Source organism: Dryas octopetala, chromosome 7 (assembly GCF_963921425.1).
Source record: "Dryas octopetala chromosome 7, drDryOcto1.1, whole genome shotgun sequence".
In the NCBI taxonomy this organism is placed as follows: domain Eukaryota; kingdom Viridiplantae; phylum Streptophyta; class Magnoliopsida; order Rosales; family Rosaceae; genus Dryas; species Dryas octopetala.
Window position 1 is genome coordinate 3,376,287 of NC_141372.1, and position 22,392 is coordinate 3,398,678.

Genomic DNA, 22,392 nt, shown 5'->3' on the forward strand with positions numbered 1-22,392 from the left:
TATGAGTCATTGTATTATTATAGAGTTACTTTTTTTTTTATGGCTTTATTAATATCATAATTCAATTCAATTTACTTTTATAAGTGATAGTTTTGATTTGAAAATAAAGGAAATGGTTTAGAGGTGTAGTTGTAAACCTAGACACCTAAGTTTGAGTTTTCAGTTCGACCATTGGAGCCAGGCAGTAAGGGAGGTAAAATCCCTTGTGAATCCCCTAGGCCTGGTGTAAATTGTTTGTCTTTGACCGGCCTAAGTGATTAGTCTGGTGCGCGAAAGCTGGCACATGACACCCTAAGTTACAAAAAATAAAAAAAATAAAGGAAATTATGTTTAAGTTTTTAGTTCACTAGATATATGGATCAACCCAAACACAACACGATTATAAAAGTGTTGAGTTATGATTGACTAGTATTTAATACAAACACGACCCACTAACACAAATTGTCATATCTACTGTCGAATTCATAATCCAGTTATAATTGCATAATATCTACATCATAAATACGATATTAGCACAACACACATAAAGTAAATGATCATAAATTTCATCATCGCATTATAAATTAGATAGAGCAAAGTCCACTTATCGAAGGCAATGACATTTTTGTCATAGCAAGCCATAACACCACCACCGTCATCATCATCACAATCTCAAATGTTGGATATCTAACATTTAAATACTAAAAATGCATCATACATACTTTCAACTGTTCGAATTCTCAAACTGATTGTCATGACAACTATCAAATTGTCATTTCGATTGTCATGACAATTATCAAACTCACAATCTGTTTACGATTGCATGAAATTTATATCATAAATAAAATATCAACACAATACGCAAAAAGTAAATACTTATTACATCACTAATTGAACATTGAAAATGAGATAAGAGTGAAGGGCAATGACATTTTGGTCATTAGCGGCCATAACACCATCATCATCATCATCACAATCCCAACCGTTGGATATCTAACATTTTTGCACTAAAAATGCATCATACATACTCAACAGTCAAGATTAGGTGAAGTCCATAGGAAGGAAGTGTGGATGAGGGTAGGAGAACGGTAGTGGGGAGTCCTTGACTTGGGGTTGAGTTGAGAGAGAAATTGTTTATTTGCTTATGGGTGTTTTATAGAGCGTGTTGGAGGGAATGAGAAGGGGTGAGCAGTTAATTTAATTTTCTCTCTCTTTCTTTCTCTAAGTGGTGGTAGCTTGACGAAGAAGGGTGCGCAGGTTAAGCGAATCTGCTTTGTTTCTAGTGGGCGTAGTTTTAATCCAGTAGACAGAGAAAGCTTAAGAGAGAGAAAGAATAGAGATTTCATTGATGATCGATGTCGAAGATGAAGCACCTACTAAGAAAGCTCCACATCGGTGGTGGTCTCAATGAGCACCAAAGACTTGCCGCCGAGACCCGACCCGTGACGAGTCCGAGCGCTAATCTCAACCCGCCCGCTGCTTCTTCTCCGGCGTCGGGGTCGTCTTCGGGTTCGGCTACAATGGGGAGAATCGCGGCCGTCGAATCGGCGAGTGATCGGGCGTCTGGGGACGGCGGTAGCGGTAGCGGTGGCGGTGGGGGCGTGGATTTCAATTTCTTGGAGGAGGAGTTTCAGGTCCAGCTGGCCCTAGCGATTAGCGTTTCCTCGGATCCCGATGCGCGCGACGACCCCGAGTCTGCTCAGATCGACGCCGCCAAGCGGATTAGCCTCGGCTGCTCCGCGGCTTCTGCCACCGACACTCAAGCCCCCTTTCAGATGCTCTCGCTTCGCTATTGGGTATGTTTTTCGAATAAAACAATTTTCAGGGTTAGGGATTTTTGTTGCATTTTAACGACTTAATCTGTGCCAATTGGAGTGGATTAGGTTTTTTTGTTTGTGAAATTTGGGTCTTTTTTGCTATGCTTGTACAGTATCGTCATTTGCATTTCATCTCTGGTTTCGAATTGGACTGCTTTGCACTGCTTACTGTGCCATTTTCTTTTAACAATTTTTTGATTGAACCATTCTGCTAGTTTCAGGTATCTACTATTTATATAATTTTAGTTTGTGTGTGTGTGGGTATGCATGTGTGTTGCATGTTTATGTAATGAATTATTTGAATTTGATATGTCCAGTTCTCTAATATTGTCAATTGTTGTGAAATTAAGTTCTTAACTAATTTCTATTAGCTATAACTTGCAGAGCCATAATGTTGTAGATTATAATGAGAAAGTGGTTGATGGATTTTATGATGTGTATGGAATTACCTCAAATTCATTTAGACAAGGGAAGATGCCAGTGTTGGTGGATCTTCAAGCCGTATCTGTTTCAGATAATGTTGATTACGATGTCATATTAGTTAACCGATTGGTTGATCCTGAACTGCAACAACTTGAGAAAAGAGCATATGCTGTATCTCTAGAGTCACGGATTTCTCAACATGGTTTACTCTTAAGTGGCTTGATTCAGAACATTGCAGATATTGTTGTTGAAAGAATGGGGGGTCCAGTTGGCGATGCTGATGAAATTTTGACAAGGTGGAAAACGAGGAGGTATGAGTTACGGAGTTCGAAGAACACTATCATTCTTCCCCTCGGACTAATTGATGTTGGACTTTCACGCCACAGGGCCTTGCTCTTTAAGGTTGTCACAGTTTTTAACTTACCTTAATTGTCAAACTGAATTATAGAGAAAAATTTTTGATTGTGTTTCTCAAAACCCGACTATCATCATATTGCCATTTCCATTGGCAAAAATGTTCATTACCTTTTGGGATGGAAAAATTTATGAAGATTTTCTTCTCCTTTTGAAGAAATTTTTGCTGTAGTTAATTGTTCTATATCTCTGGTTCTAGGTACTAGCTGATAGGATAAATCTTCCATGTATGCTGGTTAAAGGTAGCTACTACACTGGTACTGATGATGGAGCTGTAAACTTGATTAAACTTGATAATGGAAGGTAATGGCCTCTGACTCTAAAATTTCTCTGTTTATGCATAATTTTCTGATAACTTTGATCCACTGCAAATGCAAATCTATCATTTCCATATATTATCTGCTGTTCTTTTTGTTTTAGATGCCCATCTAATTTTATGTTGTCGGGGTTTACTATCATGTTTAAGTGAGGATATTAGAATTAAAGGCGCGTGCTCTTTGTTTTCTGCTTTGCTTCTAGAATTTCATTCACATTTTCCATCTAATTAAGATGTCCTGGAACTATTATTGATGAGTAATGGGTATGTTCCCTCTGTGCAGTGAATATATTATTGATCTGATGGGTGCTCCTGGAACGCTAATTCCTGCTGAGGTACCCACTAGTCAGCTCCCAAATTCTTTCTTTGCCATAAGGAGCTTTGCAGATGCTGCAGAAATGCCCAAAGATATATGTTTGGTGCAAGCTGAGGGAACTGGAATGTCAACGGTGGAACCCGATCTTGTTGGAGTTGACAGAGTTGGCAGCTCAACATCAGAAGAAGCATCATATATAGGTGTTCAAACAAAAGATGATCAAAGAAGCATTGTTGAAGAAAATCAATTTGGGACATTTGAGGATTTTAAAAGTGAGTTCGGGACTCCTCTAAGATCACTTCGTAGTTCATGTGAAAGTTCATTGGGCACATCTGGAAAAGCCACATCTGCGCAGAAAAGGAAAGTAAAAAATGTATCAAAATATGTCATCAGTGCAGCAAAGAACCCAGAATTTGCACAGAAACTACATGCTGTCTTGTTGGAGAGTGGTGCAACACCTCCTCCAGATTTATTTTCAGATATGAATCCTCAATATCTGGATGAAGATAAATTGCTTGAACAGATCCAAGCAAATGAGAAACTTGTAGATGATGGGGTTCAGAATTATCTGGTTAAGTTATTATCAAGCAATGAGCAATCCACTCTACCTGCTCCTGCGGTGAGCTATGTCAATATTGATAACTTGCTAAAACAATCTGTTGTGGACTTAGCAGAGCAACGAAATGAATTGGAGACAAATGCCATCACTGACAAGTTTTCTCATCCTTCTGATAATGTTGATGAGGGATTTATAGTCGTTTCTGGTGGAACTAGTGAAACAACCCAGATAGGTTCTATAAATTCAGATCCTGTTCTTGTTAATCCCCTTAGAATGAATTCAGAAGCTTTTTATGAGCAGCAAATTTATGAACGTCCTGTGCTCTCTGGAACAAATTGTGATAACATTGAATTGGGCAAAGAATCTGCTGTTAAATCAATGGGAACAATTCATAGTGGCCTGTGTACTAGTTGTGATAGTCACTATGAGAAGTACCCAGAGCTGGGAGAAGTTGCGGAGTGGGAAATTCTATGGGAGGATCTGCAGATTGGTGAGCGCATCGGCATTGGTAAGCACCTGTGGGCTGCGTAAATTTGATATATATTTTAGAAACAGGCTCACATGATTTCTTGTCTTGTAGGTTCATATGGTGAGGTATATCATGCAGATTGGAATGGCACTGTAAGCACTCTCTCCACTAAATGATTATTCATCTCATTCCTTGTTTTGGTTACACATGGAGCTTTATAATTATCTTAACATGTAATATTATGGTCACTCTTAGATCACAAAAATGCTTATATTTGCAACAATTTTAGAAATGCTTTTAAACCTTTATTTCATCATATTGGGTACGTTATTGCTTATTGGCTTTCTTATTAAACTAGAACTGTCAGTTGTTGATGGTATGAGACTTGTAATTGTAATTCTGAAATATGACTACTAATGGTTCATTCATTACAGAATCATTTATTGTTCGTGTTGACTTTTTGCATTACAGGAAGTAGCTGTGAAAAAGTTTTTAGATCAAGATTTTTCTGGTGATGCATTAATTCAGTTTAAATGTGAAGTAAGCAGCAAGACTTAACTTTTGTATATCATCTTTGCTGATTTATTATGATCCTAAAGTTCAAATTAATTGATTGTGTATTAATTAAATTCGATTCTTGCTGGTTTGCGCATGCAGGTGGAAATTATGTTAAGACTCAGACATCCCAATGTTGTCCTTTTCATGGGGGCAGTTACTCGCCCTCCCCATTTCTCTATTCTGACAGAATTTCTTCCCAGGTTGATTTCCTTATTAGTCTCCCTTTGTCAGATTAATTATAATTCTGAAATTGATACAGCAACATGAGAGATTACTCCCACATACACGTAGGCTCCATGCATGCACCCTTGAGTATGTGCATGGGCTTGTATCTTCGTGTGTCTTTGTGGTTGCTACCCCATGTATGGGAATCTGTTCTACATGTTTGCATGCGGATATTCTGTTTATCTACTGTTAACGTCAAAAAGTGTTGCCATCATGTCTATTAGTTGTATGCTCTGTCCTATTCTCTAGTCTTGTTCCTTAAACATGCACTGGATACACAGGGGCAGCTTGTATAGATTACTGCATCGTCCCAATTCTCAACTTGATGAAAGGAGGCGAATGCGAATGGCTCATGATGTGGTAACAACTTTTTCTTGTTTCTTTTTGGTTTTTCCTTTCCAGTTTCGTTTCTATTTGTTAATCAAAGCTCCCTAAATTTCTGCAGGCCAAGGGAATGAATTACCTGCACACTTGCCATCCTACTGTTGTACATCGAGATCTAAAGTCTCCAAACCTCCTTGTTGATAAGAATTGGGTTGTGAAGGTCAACTCAAAACCAACACTTTAATGCTTAAGTTCTTCCTTGAAACTGCTCTTTATTAGTTACTTTTGCTGCCTTCATTTTAGATAGACTGATATATCAATTGCTGGCAGAAGAATTGATGAATTTTTTTTAAAACGTTTATCTTGTTTGAATTACCATGCAGGTTTGTGACTTTGGATTGTCACGTACTAAGAACAATACTTTTCTGTCTTCAAAGTCTACAGCGGGAACGGTAATACTTGTTTAAAGTGAATGCTCAAAATAATTACTGATTACCCTCTCATATCCCATTCTATAGTCTTACATATATCTTTTAAAAAAAGAAAATCTTAATATGTAACCATTTGTTTATATACTGATTCTATACTGTTGGACTGCAGCCCGAATGGATGGCACCGGAAGTTTTAAGGAATGAACCAGCTAATGAGAAGTAAGTTGCTGGAAGGTATCATTTTGGAAATTGTACACTCTGGTGGTTTCCATTACAAACAGATTTGCTTGCTTGCAGGTGTGATGTTTACAGTTTTGGTGTGATCTTATGGGAACTGGCTACTTGCAGTATCCCATGGAAAGGATTGAACCCGATGCAGGTTGTTGGAGCTGTTGGGTTCCAAAATAGGCGTCTTGAAATTCCGGAGGAGGTTGATCCAGTGGTTGCCCAGATAATACGTGATTGTTGGCAAACGTAAGTTCTAGACTTCATTATGCAAAGAATGGGGGTCAAAATACTGAAGTTGCTTTAAACTGTTCAGTCCTTTTAATTACTACTGCCTTGCTTCTTTGCAGAGAGCCAAATCTACGGCCTTCTTTCTCGCAGCTCATGGTCCGGCTCCGGCGTCTTAACCGGCTTGCTGGAAGATCAAACTTTACAAATCAATTGACCGAATAGCCAAAAAAGCGTTCACTGTAAAAATAATTGTTGAAGTTGTTCCTTGTCTCGAAGAGCCAGGGCAGCATAAGTTTTTTCTTCCATGCAAAGAAAAAAGAGGATGCTGGATTGGTAGTGTTGGCTCAGTCAAAGTGGGGGCTCAGCACCACCTATACAGAACAGAGTGGATAGCCTCCTAGTCAAACTGCAGAAGGGCAGTGGAGGTGCCATTGAAGATCAGTCTTTAGTAGTAATAGTAGGTTGTATCATCTGTGCATGTAAGAAATTTCCAGGGAAAAAAAAAGAAAGAAAAAAAAAAACTGAAAAGAAAGGAAGAAAGAAACTAATAATTCTTAATTCTGTTACTGTGGAGATCTCATTTGAAAATTGTGAACATATGATCTCTGCATGTTATTGTGAAAAGAGAAAGTACATTTGAAAAAAAAAATGAAAAAAAGAGAATTTATGTGCACTGGTATTGTTTCAGTATCCTTGTTGTACACTTGTACATGACTTTCTTGTTCCCCTGAAATAAACCTCAATTTGACAGCCAAAATATAACCCCAAAAATGATTTTAAAAAAATTTATAATAAAATATCTCTGACTTGGATTTAGATAGAGAGCTGGAGACCAAGTGAAACAGACAAGACTTACAGAGAGATCGCACAGTGCCACCATGGCCACTGCAACTCTGTTCTTTCCCTCCACACCAAACTTCCTCTCACACTCACCAATCACTCCAACCCCAAACCCCAGACTTCACCAGCACCAGCACCAGCACCGCTGTAGAAATGAAATTCCCAAAATACCCCTGTCGTCATCGTTTAGAAACGGAAGCAACAAGCCAGCAGAGACAGGGTGCCCTGTTCCAGTGGAGCAGCAGCCCATAAACGAGTACCAGAACCTGTCGACCTCGTTCCCATTTTCGTGGGCCTCCGGTGACCTGGTGGAGTACTGTTCTCGGTTGATTGCCACCGGAGCTTCTTTTGCTCTCTTTGTGGGCCTCCCTGTAGCCTCGTTCGGTGCCTTGGGGCCCCAATCGGAGCCGCTGAAGCAGTCTTTGTACGCAGTTTCAAGTGGGTTTTTTGTGGTCACTCTTGCCGTTGTGAGGATGTACCTGGGTTGGGCCTATGTGGGCAATCGCTTGCTCAGTGCCACTGTTGAATGTAAATCCTCTGTTTTCTCTCTTCCTCTGTTTTACATCCATTGTTTGTTGCTCAGAAAATCAACCAAAGCTTCTTAGTCACAAAACACACATTAATATTGTTTTTTACTTGTGTTGCAGATGAAGAGACTGGATGGTACGATGGTCAGGTATATGGGTTTTTAATTAGCTTGCTTTTTAGTTTGGCTGAATTAATTAATTGTTTAATTTTTTAGTGGACATTTTGTTGCAGCATTTTTCCTTAACTTTGTAGAATTAGCAATGAAATTTCCTTTTGAAGTTCAAATTTTGCTTTTGCAAGCTGCAAAGTTAAGGCCTCACTAAAATTTGCTTGGCAGATATGGGTGAAAACTGCTGAAGTTTTGGCACGTGACCGGCTACTTGGCTCATTTTCTGTAAGTGATTGATATTAATTGCTGAATAAACGGTGTAATTTCATTGATATTGTGCCAGATATCTATGCCAATTATATGAACTAAGGAACATGTATGTGTCTCTGACTTTGTGTAGAAATATTCAGAATGTGGTGTCATTGAGTTCAAGAAAGGTAGAGAACTCTCTAGTAAACACTAGAACCATGTCAAAGAAAATCTAGATCAAAACTTGTAATTTTCATTCAACCACCAAAAGGGCCTGTTCACAATCATCCTTTCTTAAAGTCTTTCACATGCTTTTAACACCAATCACTATCAGCCATTGTTAATATATTGGGAAAATACTAACCCAGGAAACGGTTGGATTACAGTGATCAATCATTTCAAGTTACTCAGATGCCTCATTTTTCTTCAACAGGTGAAGCCTGTGTTGAGCAGATTAAAGCTTACACTGGTGACTCTTGCAGCATCGATATTTGCATGTGCTCTTCTCATCATTAACATTGATGGAGGCCAAGTTGAAGAAGCTGGGAATCGGGTTATTCCCGGAGTTTACAATGATGATTCTGCAAGATCATTTGAGCCTGACGCATTTTGTGGTGAAGCTGGTCTTCCCTAATTCTCAGTCACTGAACAACTGCAATGCAGTGTATGTCTGTAGTATATAGTACTGTCTATGCAAGCATGTAGCATATAAATCCCCTTGCTGTACATACTTTAAATTTCCATTTGTATAATTGTAAAGATGAACAATTCAAAATGTATAGTATAAATTTCCTTCATGTGCACATCATGCATTTAATGGAATATGCCATTAGAATTATGTTTCAGATCAATATCTTATATTTTTCCTTCGTAGGCAAACTCTTAGTTGAACAATTTGTGTGGCTTGCTGCATAATCAACTACTAGTTAAAGCCAAAATGAAAGATGCTGTGGCAGAAAGAATGTTATTGGGAAAATAAAAACCAACAGGTACACCACATGCATCTAATGGCATATTGCCTTAACCTTTGGAGATCATTGACCAATAAAATATGATTACTTTTGTGTCAATCAATCTTTAATTCGTGCTTATTGTTTCTACCCTTATATTTTTAAACAAAACTCATGTGTTTTTGTTGCATTGGAAGAACACTTGACATATCCTAATCCTTGCATAATATAAGTTAGGATTAGGATAGTGCAAGGTTTTGAATCATTTCAATATAAAAATAAAAATTGAAAAATGAAAAGAAAAGGAAGACAGTTATGAGTAATCTGGAGTCGGTGCCAACCCCAATGGCTAAAAACTCAGAATCCACCAATAAAGCATCCCATGGCGCCATGGTCCCATATGCCTCTTCAGCCTCAATAGTCAATACTGTACACCCCCCCCCCCCCCCAATGGTGTCATTCACATTAAATTGTGTCATTCGTATTGTCAAAAAAAAGTAGGTCAAAATAAAATAATTTTGAGTTTGTTTACATCGTTATAACTTAAAAAAATATAAAATTATTTTGTATAACCGATACATTGTTACATAGTGTAATTAATTAAACGTGTCATAATATAAATAGATATTATTAATATTATATCGTATTAAAATAAATATATAATACAATAATATCTTTACATGTCATCATTCCATTGGTAGCTCTTCTTCTTAATGTGATGGGATTGATTAATACTTCAAACTATTAACAATTAATCCCAATGTGATATGATTAATAATTAATCGAGTTATTAAAATTTGACTATAACTTACACTCACTTAACCGCATCTCCGTTGATTAATGAAATTACACGTTGCAACTTTTACAACCCAACTGTTTGTATTAACTACAACTCAGCAGGACGAAACTTTTACAACCCAACTGTTTGTATTAACTACAACTCAGCAGGACGAAAAAGAAGAGGAAAAGGAAAACAAAACATGGCAAGGAGGCAAAGAGCCAAAGACAATGATCAAATCTGTGTCAGAAAGAAAAAAATAGACAACAATTAAATGAGGAAGGTGGTGGTCCCACTAGGGGGACTGAATCTCACAGAGGTTCATGCACCTTGCCTCTTTTCACCTGCTTCGGTTCCAAAACAAGCAAAGAGAGTCCACAAAATTAAGATTTCATCGATTTTTCTGTCCAAATATATAGTCAACCAGTTGTTGCTTCTCAACAACAATGAACAGCAACAAGACCAACAATAACAACCAAAGCTCTGCTTCTTGTTCTTTCTCTTTCAGTCTTCAGTCTTCACCTTCTTCTTCTTATTCCTTGTCACCCGCTTTTACCTTGCAGGTGCTTTCATATTCCTCCTCCCAGCTATCACCACTCTCTACAGGTCAGTAGCATCAAATTCTTTCTCAAAGCTCTAATCTTTGTCGACCCAAATGCATTATGTGTGGTGTGGATCTTGTTTTCCTTCAATGTATTATCAAATTTTATGCAAAACCCCATCTGTGTATTGTCTGGTTAGCAAGATAATCTTTGGTAAGTCATAAAAATTGGAACTTTAAGCCATCCATTTCCTGCCATCAAACATGATTGGTGTCATTCAGTGTTTCTCAGCTTAAACCCATATGGGTATTGTCTGGGTTTTGCTGGAAGCTGATGTTTCATTTCTTAAATTAAATTTAAACACTTGGGGTAGCTTTTGCGCTGCAATGTAATTTCAGTGATTTTTTTTTTTCCTGGAAGTGAAGATCAAACCATTGATGTTAACAGTCGAGGCTTCATTAGATTTTTAATAATCCCACACCCTCTTTGAATTTGTTGTGCCTAATGCCTTCCAATTTTTAATTTATGGCAGAAGGACTATCTTACTGGCAGATTGAGCTGAGTCTTATTGTATTGGGATACAAAATTAGTATGTCTGGAGCTGTGGTTTGACACTGTGATGTTTCTTCACAAAAGATTGAGCAAAGCATATGCGGCAAGGTAGACGTTCTATAATGGAGCTAAAAGAAGCTTATGATATTGAACAACATTTGAGCTCTACACAGGGTATTCAGCATGAGTTGTGGCCTCTTGGTGAGATTGATCCAAAGAATTCCAAGTTTCCCTGTTGTTTAGTTTGGACGCCTCTCCCAGTAGTCTCTTGGTTGGCTCCTTTCATTGGACATGTTGGCATTTGCAGGGAGGATGGAGCCATTTTAGATTTCTCAGGTTCCAATTTTGTGAATGTTGATGAGTTTGCATTTGGTGCTGTAGCCAGATATCTTCAACTTGATAGAAAACAGGTACTGTGTCATTTTGCATTTGCATTTGCATTTGCACAGAGTATTCAACTTGATATGTATTCTGTTTAAACACTCAAGTTCTCTTCCCCCAGATGCACATGTAACAATCAATTAGAGATGTAGTCAAATCATGCTTTGATTTCATATCATCTATTTGCTTGTTACTGTGAAGAGGAATTAGCTTTGACTTCCTAACCATTTGGTCCTTTTGACAATTTTGTTCTGGAATCTGAAATGTGAAAACAGTGTTGTTTTGCCCCAAATATGGGTAGCCACACTTGCAAGCATGGCTACAAGCATGGAGAGTTTGGGACTGCAGTCACTTGGGATGATGCCCTGCGGTCAAGTGCGCACTACTTTGAACACAAAACCTACAACCTCTTCACTTGCAACTGCCACTCATTTGTAGCTAACTGCCTGAATCGGCTCTGCTATGGTGGATCAATGAGTTGGAACATGATAAATGTGGCAGCCTTGGTACTGCTTAAGGGACATTGGGTTGATGGCATGTCAGTCTTGAAGTCCTTCCTGCCTTTTGTAGTGGTGCTCTCACTAGGTGTTTACATAGTTGGGTGGCCATTCATGATTGGGCTTCTATCCTTCTCTTTCCTCCTCTTGGTTTGGTTTCTACTGGGCACTTATTGTGTAAAGACCTTGTTAGAGTGTTAGTTCCTTTTGTCACAGTGTTGGATCAGTTTTAAGGAGGAAGCAGATGTATTGCAGTTAAGTTTTACTATATGACTGTCTAATAGTATCTGGTACAAAGATTTTGGTTACATTAAAAGGGATCAACCACTTGACATGTTCTAATAGCTTGGTAGTCTTGTTCATTTTAAGGTTTTTTGGGGTTATGGAAAAGAATGTATTGCAAGTGAGCCTCATCTGATGTTATGGAAAATAAGCTTGAGAGGGAGTTAAAGATCCGCCAAGCTACAAAGATATCATAAAAACTGTTCAGTCAACCTAGCTTTTTTAAATAATTAGATTGTGCCATCACTGCTGGGGATACAAAAATTCTCTAATTTCTGGACGCTCTATCATTAAAAATTAAAACGACCAAAAGATTCAATCAAAGCGTTAGCACTAACATTAGCTGTGTCCCCTTTCGCTATGGGCAAATGAGTGCGCCAAACATATACAATGTTTGAGGTCGCATGCAGAATATCTTATTACATTTAGTGTCCGATAGGGCAAGACAAAGTTAAGAATTACATTGAAAAGCATTAGGACTGCATATGAGATGAGCAATGGACAGCTCTGCCCCTCGGGTTTATCTTCTGTGCTTATAGTGAGTACCGAGAAAAATTATGCACTGTCTGGTATAACTGGCCTTTTCAGGAATTTGCCTCATGCTCCATACTTGGGGGCCTTCCAAAGCTTGAAGGCTACTTCATGCAGAAACCTATCTGCCGGTATTACAAGATTTCCGCCGTGCTGCATAGAAAAGAACAAGTTTCATTTGTAAAAATGCACTAAGCCATTGTAGAGAAAGTACAAGTGAAACCCCAAACACATTTGAAGTCAACATGACCATAAGACTTTGCCTGCTGCATGTGCCATGAAGTGAACTTCAACTAATGGTTCAGGTAATATCAGTTAAATAAACATGGAAATGCAGAAACCTCAATATCTGATAATCTCAAATTGTACCTCTTTGAAATCTTCAAAAGAGAATGTCTCTGCCATATCCTTGCGGGTCACAGCATATTGCCACTGAGCAATTAACATTGGGAAATGGTGCCTATTCACAAAAGATAGCAGGGGTTATTATAAGGCATTTCAAGTGGTGCAAGAAACCACTAAGTGTTTACTCACCTAACATCCTTCCGTGGATTCTCTCCTCTCATGGTGTAACTTTGACGAGGAAAGAACTTTGAAAGATCGGGGTTTCTATCATCTTTTCTAGTTAAGACTGACAAGTTGGGGTCATCTTTTTCGGAGACATTCCCATAGCTCAGAACAACAGACAAGTGCAAACAGGAACCGATTTCAGATCCTGGTTGGGCTATGTGCCCTATTGCATCAACCAGAGCATTGAGATATTCCACATCATCGGAAATAGCCTTGCCTTTCTCAACATTCACCTCACCGGCCCCAACATGCACAAAAACTAAATCATACTGGCTCGTCTCCACTGTCTTCCCTCCTTGAAATCCAAGCAACTTCAGCAACTCAGATGCCACACTCTCAGCTGGTGGTCCATCAATTTGGAAAACGCTGAAACCAAGTTTGGCACTAAAAGATTTCAAACTTGAATTGTTTGTAAAAAAAGCAGCTTTCATCCCCATGAACCTGAAGCATTATAAAAAGGCAACTTAGTTAACATTGAGTTGATAACAATTAATAGTTTCTACCATTGTCAATTACAACTGACTGAGCAAAAACCAAAAGTAATATTACCTTTCTGATAAGGTCTTAATGGACGATTCCTTCCCACATTCTTCTTCAGTGGTACCTCCACTCTGAGAAACAAAGTGACAAAAACTACTCAGTGTATATGATTATAAACTAAACTTTGTAAGAATATGAAGTATGTGGATCTCACTTGATCAAGGTAAGCTTCATATGCATCCAGAAGTACTGCAAATTCTTTAACTATTCTCTCATCCTCGCTTTCTGCAATCTAAATTCAAGTAAATCCCAATGCTGGGAAGGAGGAAAAGCATGCCAAAATGAATATGAACAAAATCAGTGCAAAGAAACTTCGATTGCAATGTATCGCCAATTAGATTTTTAACTGGATAAATATAGTTTTTGGAAGGCTGAAGAACAAAGCAAATTTAATCCCAAATACCAAAAAGAAGTAGAATTGACTTGCATTTCAGCTCGCATACATGCAATTTTAACTTAGCATATGGCAAATTTACAAACTTGGTCGATATGAATGGAACTGAATAATAAGCTCATTCCATGAAGTTCGAACCACCAAAAGCTAAGCTGAAAAAACCCATTATTTCCGAGCCTCATATGATTAAGAGCGTATTCATAGATGATTAGGAGCAGCATTTGATGACCCCCAGAACACAAAATGAGAGCATGATGATCACTCCAAAGCCTCCTAGGCTCCTATGATTCTTTACTACTAAAATCGTATATGAGTCCTTCCTATTAATAAATTACTGTATCTGTTCAAAGCGCATAATCACCAGAGACAAACATACAGAACAGGAGAGAGAGAGGGAGAGAGAGAGAGAGAGAGAGACCTGAGGTAGGGGCAATGGGGAGGCTCAAGAAGCCGCAGGAAGCTCTGGAAGCGAGAGAGTGGAGATGGGTGTGTGATAGGTTGACGAAACGGGCCAACCCATCTCCGTACAAAACCATAGCTCGGCTTGGCTTGTCCGCCATTGCTGTTTCTGTAATCTGGGTTTGCAACGACCTGAGAAAGGGGACACAGAGATGACTCTGATTTTAGTAAAGCGTGGGGTTTTCTGATATGGGAATAATGTGCACGTGGCATGCTTTGGAGGTGACAACACCAAAAGCTAGATGCCCTCTCTCACCAAAAGCAAAAAAGTCCCAAAAAGCCTTATTCTTTAGTAGAGTTGGGGCAAGCACACCTTCTTCGAACGGAGCTCCATCTGAAACGGGGAAGATTTCTCTGCATTTTTCGGATCCCCAACAGAATCAGGTAAGTACAACTCTTTCACTTTGAGTCCATTTCAACGACCACCATTTCAAAGCTCGTACCTAGCTAATTTGTATGCTTGCATATTGAATATGAAGGATAGTGGCGTTTTGAGTATCCCAGTTTGGTTCAAGCTTTGGCGTGGTTGTCATCTCAGCTTTCATACTGTATTGTGAAATGGATATTGAATATGAAGTTATTTTCTATGAATATTCTTAAGCAATTACTGCATACTAGATGTTGCATTGGACTTAGTTTTGACATTCAAGTAGATTCAGTAGGTCATAACTCATGACAAAGTCTTCTGCTCTAGAAGAAGGTTCATTGAAATTCAAATGCTAGGATGCTGAAGTTTTAGCGTAATGACACTTTGGGTCAAGTCCGTCAAGAGGAAACGACATAGGTTGTAGCTGGGGGGAAACCGGGAAACTCTGTCATTGACTCACTTTGAGCGCTTCCAATCTAAGATACTGCGTTATTTTCTTATATTCAAAAAAGAACCATGCAAGTTTGTTTTCTTAGGAATGAGGAGGAAACTTACTTCTTCCTATTCCCTCCTGATCAGCAGCCAGTGGTAATAGAGAAACTTCCTCCTTCCTCCCTCAGCGGTGAAGAGGAAACTTCCTCTTTCCTCCTCCTCACCGCTGGGGAAGGAAGTAGAGTACTTTTCCATTTGAAATCCTACCGTTCCATACCTATCATTATATAAGTAAGTTTTTTCTTCCTTGATGGATGCCATGAATTCCAAACATACCAAGAAATATTCAAACATGATCAAGAATCCTACCAACCCTGTTTTTTATCTCTTCTTCTTATTCTCTGGGATTTCCTTGTCTGTGGCACAAAACACAACGATCCCAATAAATGTGGGTGTGGTTCTCGACTTGGATACCTGGTTTGGGAAAATGGGACTGAGCTGCATCAATATGGCCCTCTCTGACTTCTATGCCTCTCATGCTTACTACAAAACTAGGCTGGTCCTACACGCAAGGGACTCCAGGACAGATGTTGTTGCTGCAGCTAGTGCAGGTTCTTTCTCTATCATTCTTCTCTCTTTCATGTTTTGTTTTTGCTCCACCCAAATATTTATGAGTCATCAATTGCCTTTTGATTTTCAGTTGGTATTTTAAAGGTGTCATATCTTGTTGAACTGAACTTCAAAACCAGCTTATTCTTGGGTTGAGCTTTCCCTCTTTTTCTATGTGTTTTATTTCTCGCTGTCTGACTTATTGAATCATGGCCAATCAATATGGAGTTGCAGTTTATTAGGCTTTCTGTACATATAATAGTTTAATTTTGATGATATGCTAGCATATTTGGGATTCCACTACTAACCAAACAGTGTACAAAACAAAAGAAAAAAGAAATTTCTTTTGGAAGAAGGGGTGAAGTAATTCACAAATGCATAGCTGATTATTTCTTCTTATCTTCTTCAGGTTGTCTAGGATGATTAGAATACATAGCTATCATTTCTTAATTTCTTAACTTAAATAATCCTGTGCAAAATCTATTTGAGTAGAATAAATAACTAAAAATAACAAGATCATAGGAGCAGCCTAAGATATACTTGGACCATATATATTACAAAGTGTGAATTTTCAAATAATCTCTAAACTCGCCATAATATTAAGCTTTTTCATACTGATATGCATCAAATACTACTTTCATGGACTGTAAAGATCAGTCAATTAATTTAATTTCAAATTTCACCTTTGAAACAGCTCTAGAATTAATAAACGATGTTGAAGTGCAAGCCATCATAGGACTGGAATCATCAATGCAAGCCAACTTTGTAATTGATCTTGGAGCTAAAGCCAAGGTACCCATAATCTCATTTTCATCCACAAGCCCTTCCCTTCAGGGTTCATATTTTTTCCGAATTGCACAGAATGACTCATCTCAAGTGAAAGCCATAAGTGCCATCATCCAAGCCTTTGGTTGGAGTGAAGCAGTGCCCATCAGTGTTAACAACCAGTTCGGGGAGGGAGTAATACCTTACCTGACTACAGCTTTGCAAGTTGTTGGTGCTTGCATCCGCTACTGGAGTGTCATTCCTCCAATGGCCACTGATGACCAAATTCTCGCAGAGCTTTACAAGTTGATGACAATGCAAACCAGAGTCTTCATAGTGCACTTGTTGCCTTCTCTTGGCTCTCGGCTTTTTGCCAAGGCAACAGAGATTGGAATGATGGATAAAGGCTATGTTTGGATAATGACAAATGGGATGACTAACTTTTTTAGTTCCTCAAATTCTTCTGTCATTCATAACATGCAAGGGGTGTTGTGTTTGAAGACTTACATTCCCAAAACAAAAGAGCTTGAAAACTTTGGAGCTAGATGGAAAAGGAAATTCCAACATGACAATCCAACTATCCTTAATGTTGAATTGGATGTTTTTGGACTGTGGGCTTATGATGCTGCTTGGGCACTAGCCATGGCAGTTGAGAAGGTCGAGAGTACTGCAAACTACAGCTTCCAGAAGATGAACAATATATCTGGTAGTTCCACTGATTTAGAAAGATTAAGGGTCTCACAAAGTGGTCCTGAACTTTTACGAGAACTATCAGGTACAAGATTCAGAGGCCTTTCAGGAGATTTCACTCTTATTAATGGGCAGCTACAATCATCAACTTTTCAGGTAGTTAATGTGAACGATAATGGGGAAAGAGGGATTGGATATTGGACACCCCAAAATGGATTTGCAAGAAGCTTAAATTCAAAAAACGCAAACAGATATTCTATTTCTAATGCCAGCCTTGGACCTATTATATGGCCCGGAGACACCACCTCAACTCCAAAGGGTTGGCAGATTCCTATTAATGGGAGAAAATTAAAAATTCTAGTCCCGGTGAAGGAAGGCTTTAAAGGATTTGTAGATCTAACACCTGATCATAGGACTAACACAACTAATGTCACTGGATATTGCATAGACGTCTTTAACGCTGTAATACAAGCATTACAATACCCTGTTCCTTACGAGTTTTATCCCTTTGCAAAACCTGATGGTGAGAGTGCTGGCAGTTACAATGATTTGGTCAATCAAGTGTCTATTGGGGTAAACTCTTATTTTAAGCTTTCTTTTTTCTTTCCCCTATTACATCACTTTTTTTTTTTTTCCTGAATTCACATTTATTCTAGCTAAATTATCCAATTTCTTCACTGAAACATCAGCCATTTTACTTGACAGAACTATGATGCTGCAGTTGGAGATATAACCATTAGAGGAAATAGATCCTTGTATGTTGACTTTACATTGCCATACACAGAATCTGGGATATCAATGGTTGTGCCTATCAAACACCACATTTATGCTAAAAACACATGGGTGTTCTTGAAGCCATGGACCTGGGGACTTTGGGTAACAAGCGGCTGTTTTTTCATATTCATTGGTTTTGTGGTCTGGGTACTTGAACATAGGATAAACGAAGACTTTCGAGGGCCTCCACATCACCAAATTGGCACAAGCTTTTGGTTCTCCTTCTCAACCATGATTTTCGCACACAGTAAGTTGCCTTTATGTTAAATTCCATTTATATGTAACACCTTAAAATGTAAATCCCAAATGGTGAATTCAGCTTTATTTTACATATTCTATGACTGATTGCTGCCATTTGTTTTTCTTTTCAATTTTTTTTTATAGGGGAGCGCATAGTGAGCAACTTGGCTAGGTTTGTAGTGATCATATGGTGCTTTGTCGTCCTCATACTGACTCAAAGTTATACTGCCAGTTTAACATCATTTTTAACAGTTCAACAGCTCCAACCGACCGTTACTGATGTAAACCTGCTCATGAAGAATGGGGACAATGTTGGCTACCAAATAGGTTCTTTTGTTCTTGGGATTCTGAAACAAATAGGATTTCAAGAGGAAAAACTTAAGGCCTATCATACCGCTGAAGAACTGGATGAACTTTTTCAAAACGGGACTGCAAATCATGGCATTTCTGCCGCTTTTGATGAAACTCCCTACATGAAACTTTTTCTTGCAACTTACTGCTCAAACTATACCATGATTGAGCCAACATTTAAAGCTGATGGTTTTGCCTTCGTAAGTTCATTTTCTGTTTCTCTCTTTCTCTGTCTCTTTGGCTTTCTCGACCTCAGCCTACATGTTTTCTCATGTGGGATTTTTTCTGGGTGACTTGCAGGTCTTCCCAAAAGGGTCACTTCTCACACGGGATGTTTCAAAGGCGATCACTAGTCTGCACGAGGGAGATAATATGAGGACTATCGAGGACAAGTGGTTCAAGGAAAAAGAAAGCTGTTCAAACCCCAACACCATGGACTCTTCCAACAGTCTTACCCTAAGCCTTGATAGCTTTTTGGGCCTCTTCCTCATTGCTGGGGTTGCTTCAACATTAGCTCTCCTCATATTTGCAGCTATGTTCTTCTGTGAGCATAGGCACACCTTGATGACCCTTGATCCAAAAACCTCATTTTGGAGAAGAATTGGTGTCATATTAAGAGAATATGACCAAAAAGACCTCAGTTCGCATACTTTTAAGAAGAGCAGACCGCAAGATAGTGTTCATGGGATATGTGGGGTTGAATCCTCACCAAACACCAACTACCCCCCTAGGTCATCAAGCTATTCAAATCACATTGAACCACGCATTGCTTTTGAAGAGCTGGGAGCACCTTCAGCTGATCATAGTGATTTGAATCCCAATGGTCAAGCAACCCAAGAGGTTGAATATGTTATTGAATTGACTTCCCCAAGTGAGGAGAGACCGAGAACTAATTAGATTGCTCAAGGAAGCTATTGATCGTTTAATTTTAAGTTAGAGAAATGGTAGATAATATAGAGGTGGATTTCAATCCACCAATATAAGCAGGTCTCACCTTTTTTTTTTTTGAATGGGTGTTATTGTTGAGGATACAGGTGTTAAGATCCTACTAGTTCTAATTGTTTAAAAGAATTAGTTAGTCATGACCAATAGAAGTGTGACATGTGGCTTATTCTTGTTAGAAGAAATCAGTTGGTTAGAATGCTGTTTAGTTGGTTTTTACGGTATAAAGCTTTGTGTATTGCTCTTTTGCTGTAACTTTTGATCAATTGATTACAGAGCCTTTTCTTCAAGCTTTCTTTGTTTGTTTGATTCTTAAGCTTTTCTTGCTTCCTTTCATTTCGTGATCAGGTATTAGGGTAGTATAATTTAGTACAAATAGTTTTGTCCTTTGATATATCAAAGATGTGCTAGAATTACTACAATACGTTAAACATTATGACAATAACAGTTTCCCTCTAGATTTTTCAGATTTTAATCTTAATTAAACATTGACATAAACCATCCACACTTCCCAGCAAAATTTACATAAAGAAAATAATAAACAGAGATAAACGATGTCGCAGGCATATTTTCAACAGAAGAAGCACTATAAATTTAAAGGGAGGTCATGCGCCTCTAAGCCACTTTGGTCCTTACTCTGCCCCTGTTGCCCGTACTAATGAAAAAGGTTTGCTCCATCAGAAATGAGGAAGATTTCTCTGCATCTCTCGAATCCCACAACTCTTTCACTCTCAAACACCACCTTTGAGTCTATCTCAAAGACCACCCTCCCAAAGCCCATATCTTTAGCTAATGTGTATACTTGCATATTGAATAATGAATATGGAGGATAGCATTAGTAGCGTTTTGAGTAACCCAGTTTTGGTTCAAGCTTCGATGTGGTTGTCATCTCAGCTTTTCATACTGTATTATGAAGTGAATATTGAATATGAAGTTATTTGCTTTACTATGAATATTCTTAAACACTAGTGCATATTACATGTTGTATTGGGCTTATTAGTTTTGTCATTAAAGTTGATTCAGTGAAGAGGGTTCATTGAATTCATATCCTATAATGCTGAGCTGTTACTGATCTTGACGCTTTAGGGCCAAGAGAAAGCGATGTAGCTAGGGCAATACTCTGCCATTGACTCACTGTATGCACCACCTCTGTCATTATAATAACCCAGTTGGGCACTTCCAGTCTAAAATACTGTTTTTTTTATATTTCTTTCTTATATTCAAAAGAGAACCATGCAAGCTTGTTTTCTAATTAGTAATGACAATGAGGAGGAAGCTTAGTTCTTCGTATCTCCTCCTCAGAAGTCAGCGGTTAGAGGAAACTTCCTCCCTCCTCTGTCTAGCGGTGAAGAGAAAACTTCTTCCCTTCTCTTTTCTCTTTTTCATGTTTTGTTTTTTGCTTCGCCCAAATGTTTATGAATTATCAATTGCGTTTTTATCATCTGTTAGTTAAGGGTCATATTTTGTTTAATCTTTAAAATCAACAACAACAACAACAAAATCATATATTCCTTGTGAAATTTTCGAGGATATTATGGAAATTCCAGACCATGGATACAAGAGAACTGAACGAAATTTTTACTAACGCTACTGTGACACTGTCTCATAATAAAATTTTGGATTTCGGTTTTTGTAGAATTTGATTCCTTCTCAATTATTATTAAAATTGCAGTAGTGTTTAATTTAATTCAAAATTTCACCTTTGAAACAGCTCTAGACTTGTTAAACAATGTTGAAGTGCAAGTTATCATAGGGCCGGAATCAATGAATCATCAATGCAAGCCAACTTTGTACTTGATCTTGGAGCTAAAGCTGAGGTGCCCATAGCCTCATTTTCAGCAACAAGCCCTTCCCATAGGAGTTCATGTTTTTTTCGAATTGCACAGAATGACAAATCTCAAGTGAGAGCCATAAGTGCCATAATCCAAGCATTTAGTTGGAGTGAAGCAGTGCCCATCAGCGTTGACAACGAGTTCGGGGAGGGAGTAATACCTTACCTGACTACTGCTTTGCAAGCGGTTGGTGCTCGTATCCCCTACTGGAGTGTCATTCTTCCAATTCAAACCAGGGTCTTCATAGTACGTGCACATGATGCCTTCTCTTGGCTCTCGGTTTTTTGCCAAGGCACAAGAGCTTGGAATGATGAGTGAAGCCGTGAAGGCTATGTTTGGATAATGGCAAATGGGATGACAAACTATTTTAGTTCCTCAAATTCTTCTGTCATTCATAACATTGACATCTTTACTTGACAGAATTAAGAATGATGCTGCAGTTGGAGATATCACCATTAGAGCAAACAGATCCTTGTATGTTGACTTTACAATGCCATACACAGGATCTGGGATATCAATGATTGTGCCTATAAAACACAACAACAATTCTAAAAACACTTGGGTGTTCTTGAAGCCTTTGACCTGGGACCTTTGGGTAACAAGTGGTTGTTTTTTCATATTCATTGGTTTCGTGGTCTGGTTTCATATTCTCATATGGGTTCTTCTTATTTTGGTGATTTGCAGGTCTTCCAAAAAGGTTCACGTACTTCTCACACATGATGTTTCAAAGGTATCACTTATGTGCACGAGGGAGCTCAAATGAAAGTTTATCGAGGACAAGTGGTTCAAGAAAAAAAGCAATCTGTTCAAACCCCAACAGCGCGGGCTCTTCGAAAGTCCTACGTACGCTACGCCTTCATAGCTTGCAGGGGTTGCTTCGTCATTAGCTCTTCTCATATGT

At 38.5% G+C, this 22,392-nt stretch overlaps 5 protein-coding genes across 8 annotated transcripts; 4 read left to right on the forward strand and 1 right to left on the reverse strand.

Annotated features, from left to right (window-relative positions):
• The first annotated feature begins 1,133 nt into the window (after positions 1-1,133).
• Positions 1,134-6,973, forward strand: LOC147278560 (Protein kinase superfamily protein). Its single transcript, XM_086249603.1, has 13 exons — positions 1,134-1,775; positions 2,181-2,621; positions 2,833-2,936; positions 3,233-4,332; positions 4,405-4,445; positions 4,765-4,833; positions 4,951-5,051; positions 5,358-5,436; positions 5,522-5,620; positions 5,784-5,852; positions 6,001-6,050; positions 6,129-6,305; positions 6,407-6,973. Exons 1-13 carry the CDS (start codon positions 1,335-1,337, stop codon positions 6,507-6,509), a joined length of 2,874 nt encoding a protein of 957 aa, XP_086105729.1. The 5' UTR covers positions 1,134-1,334; the 3' UTR covers positions 6,510-6,973.
• Positions 6,974-7,021: 48 nt separating this feature from the next.
• On the forward strand, positions 7,022-8,830 carry LOC147278561 (YCF36, putative (DUF1230)). Its single transcript, XM_086249604.1, has 4 exons — positions 7,022-7,655; positions 7,775-7,803; positions 7,993-8,049; positions 8,447-8,830. Exons 1-4 carry the CDS (start codon positions 7,166-7,168, stop codon positions 8,645-8,647), a joined length of 777 nt encoding a protein of 258 aa, XP_086105730.1. The 5' UTR covers positions 7,022-7,165; the 3' UTR covers positions 8,648-8,830.
• A 1,129-nt stretch (positions 8,831-9,959) lies between these two features.
• Positions 9,960-12,105, forward strand: RTE1 (protein REVERSION-TO-ETHYLENE SENSITIVITY-like protein (DUF778)). The gene is made up of 3 exons (XM_086251398.1): positions 9,960-10,347; positions 10,816-11,245; positions 11,492-12,105. Exons 2-3 carry the CDS (start codon positions 10,934-10,936, stop codon positions 11,912-11,914), a joined length of 735 nt encoding a protein of 244 aa, XP_086107524.1. The 5' UTR covers positions 9,960-10,347; positions 10,816-10,933; the 3' UTR covers positions 11,915-12,105.
• A 180-nt stretch (positions 12,106-12,285) lies between these two features.
• Positions 12,286-14,662, reverse strand: LOC147278563 (rhomboid family protein). The gene is made up of 6 exons (XM_086249851.1): positions 14,449-14,662; positions 13,791-13,861; positions 13,646-13,707; positions 13,061-13,537; positions 12,896-12,986; positions 12,286-12,679 (listed from the first exon to the last, which is right to left on the reverse strand). Exons 1-6 carry the CDS (start codon positions 14,588-14,590, stop codon positions 12,593-12,595), a joined length of 930 nt encoding a protein of 309 aa, XP_086105977.1. The 5' UTR covers positions 14,591-14,662; the 3' UTR covers positions 12,286-12,592.
• Positions 14,663-14,739: 77 nt separating this feature from the next.
• LOC147278564 (glutamate receptor 2.8-like) lies at positions 14,740-19,921 on the forward strand. 4 transcript variants are annotated; one of them, XM_086249848.1, is made up of 6 exons: positions 14,740-15,899; positions 16,592-16,689; positions 16,759-17,925; positions 18,058-18,373; positions 18,511-18,917; positions 19,018-19,921. In XM_086249848.1, the coding sequence occupies exons 1-6, from the start codon at positions 15,599-15,601 to the stop codon at positions 19,612-19,614; spliced, it is 2,886 nt and encodes a 961-aa protein (XP_086105974.1). In that variant the 5' UTR covers positions 14,740-15,598; the 3' UTR covers positions 19,615-19,921. The 4 variants fall into 4 exon arrangements, with proteins under 4 accessions (XP_086105974.1, XP_086105972.1, XP_086105975.1 ...); XM_086249847.1 differs by having other exon boundaries at positions 14,803-14,873; positions 14,969-15,899; positions 16,592-17,925; positions 19,018-19,920; XM_086249846.1 differs by having other exon boundaries at positions 16,592-17,925; positions 19,018-19,920.
• The last annotated feature ends 2,471 nt before the right edge of the window (positions 19,922-22,392 follow it).

What these genes read in the sequence shown, in the direction of transcription:
- LOC147278560 (XM_086249603.1), top strand. Translation starts at nt 1,335, where the DNA reads ATGTCGAAGATGAAGCACCTACTAAGAAAGCTCCACATCGGTGGTGGT. An exon ending in TGCTCTCGCTTCGCTATTGG is followed by an intron (nt 1,776 to 2,180) that starts GTATGTTTTTCG and finishes TATAACTTGCAG; the next exon opens with AGCCATAATGTTGTAGATTA. An exon ending in ATAAGAATTGGGTTGTGAAG is followed by an intron (nt 5,621 to 5,783) that starts GTCAACTCAAAA and finishes ATTACCATGCAG; the next exon opens with GTTTGTGACTTTGGATTGTC.
- LOC147278561 (XM_086249604.1), top strand. Translation starts at nt 7,166, where the DNA reads ATGGCCACTGCAACTCTGTTCTTTCCCTCCACACCAAACTTCCTCTCA. An exon ending in GCTCAGTGCCACTGTTGAAT is followed by an intron (nt 7,656 to 7,774) that starts GTAAATCCTCTG and finishes CTTGTGTTGCAG; the next exon opens with ATGAAGAGACTGGATGGTAC. An exon ending in GGCTACTTGGCTCATTTTCT is followed by an intron (nt 8,050 to 8,446) that starts GTAAGTGATTGA and finishes TTTCTTCAACAG; the next exon opens with GTGAAGCCTGTGTTGAGCAG.
- RTE1 (XM_086251398.1), top strand. Translation starts at nt 10,934, where the DNA reads ATGCGGCAAGGTAGACGTTCTATAATGGAGCTAAAAGAAGCTTATGAT. An exon ending in TTCAACTTGATAGAAAACAG is followed by an intron (nt 11,246 to 11,491) that starts GTACTGTGTCAT and finishes ATGTGAAAACAG; the next exon opens with TGTTGTTTTGCCCCAAATAT.
- LOC147278563 (XM_086249851.1), bottom strand. Translation starts at nt 14,590, where the DNA reads ATGGCGGACAAGCCAAGCCGAGCTATGGTTTTGTACGGAGATGGGTTG. An exon ending in ATTAAGACCTTATCAGAAAG is followed by an intron (nt 13,538 to 13,645) that starts GTAATATTACTT and finishes ATAATGCTTCAG; the next exon opens with GTTCATGGGGATGAAAGCTG. An exon ending in CTTTTGAAGATTTCAAAGAG is followed by an intron (nt 12,680 to 12,895) that starts GTACAATTTGAG and finishes TTTTCTATGCAG; the next exon opens with CACGGCGGAAATCTTGTAAT.
- LOC147278564 (XM_086249846.1), top strand. Translation starts at nt 15,599, where the DNA reads ATGGATGCCATGAATTCCAAACATACCAAGAAATATTCAAACATGATC. An exon ending in TGTTGCTGCAGCTAGTGCAG is followed by an intron (nt 15,900 to 16,591) that starts GTTCTTTCTCTA and finishes CCTTTGAAACAG; the next exon opens with CTCTAGAATTAATAAACGAT. An exon ending in AAGCTGATGGTTTTGCCTTC is followed by an intron (nt 18,918 to 19,017) that starts GTAAGTTCATTT and finishes GGTGACTTGCAG; the next exon opens with GTCTTCCCAAAAGGGTCACT.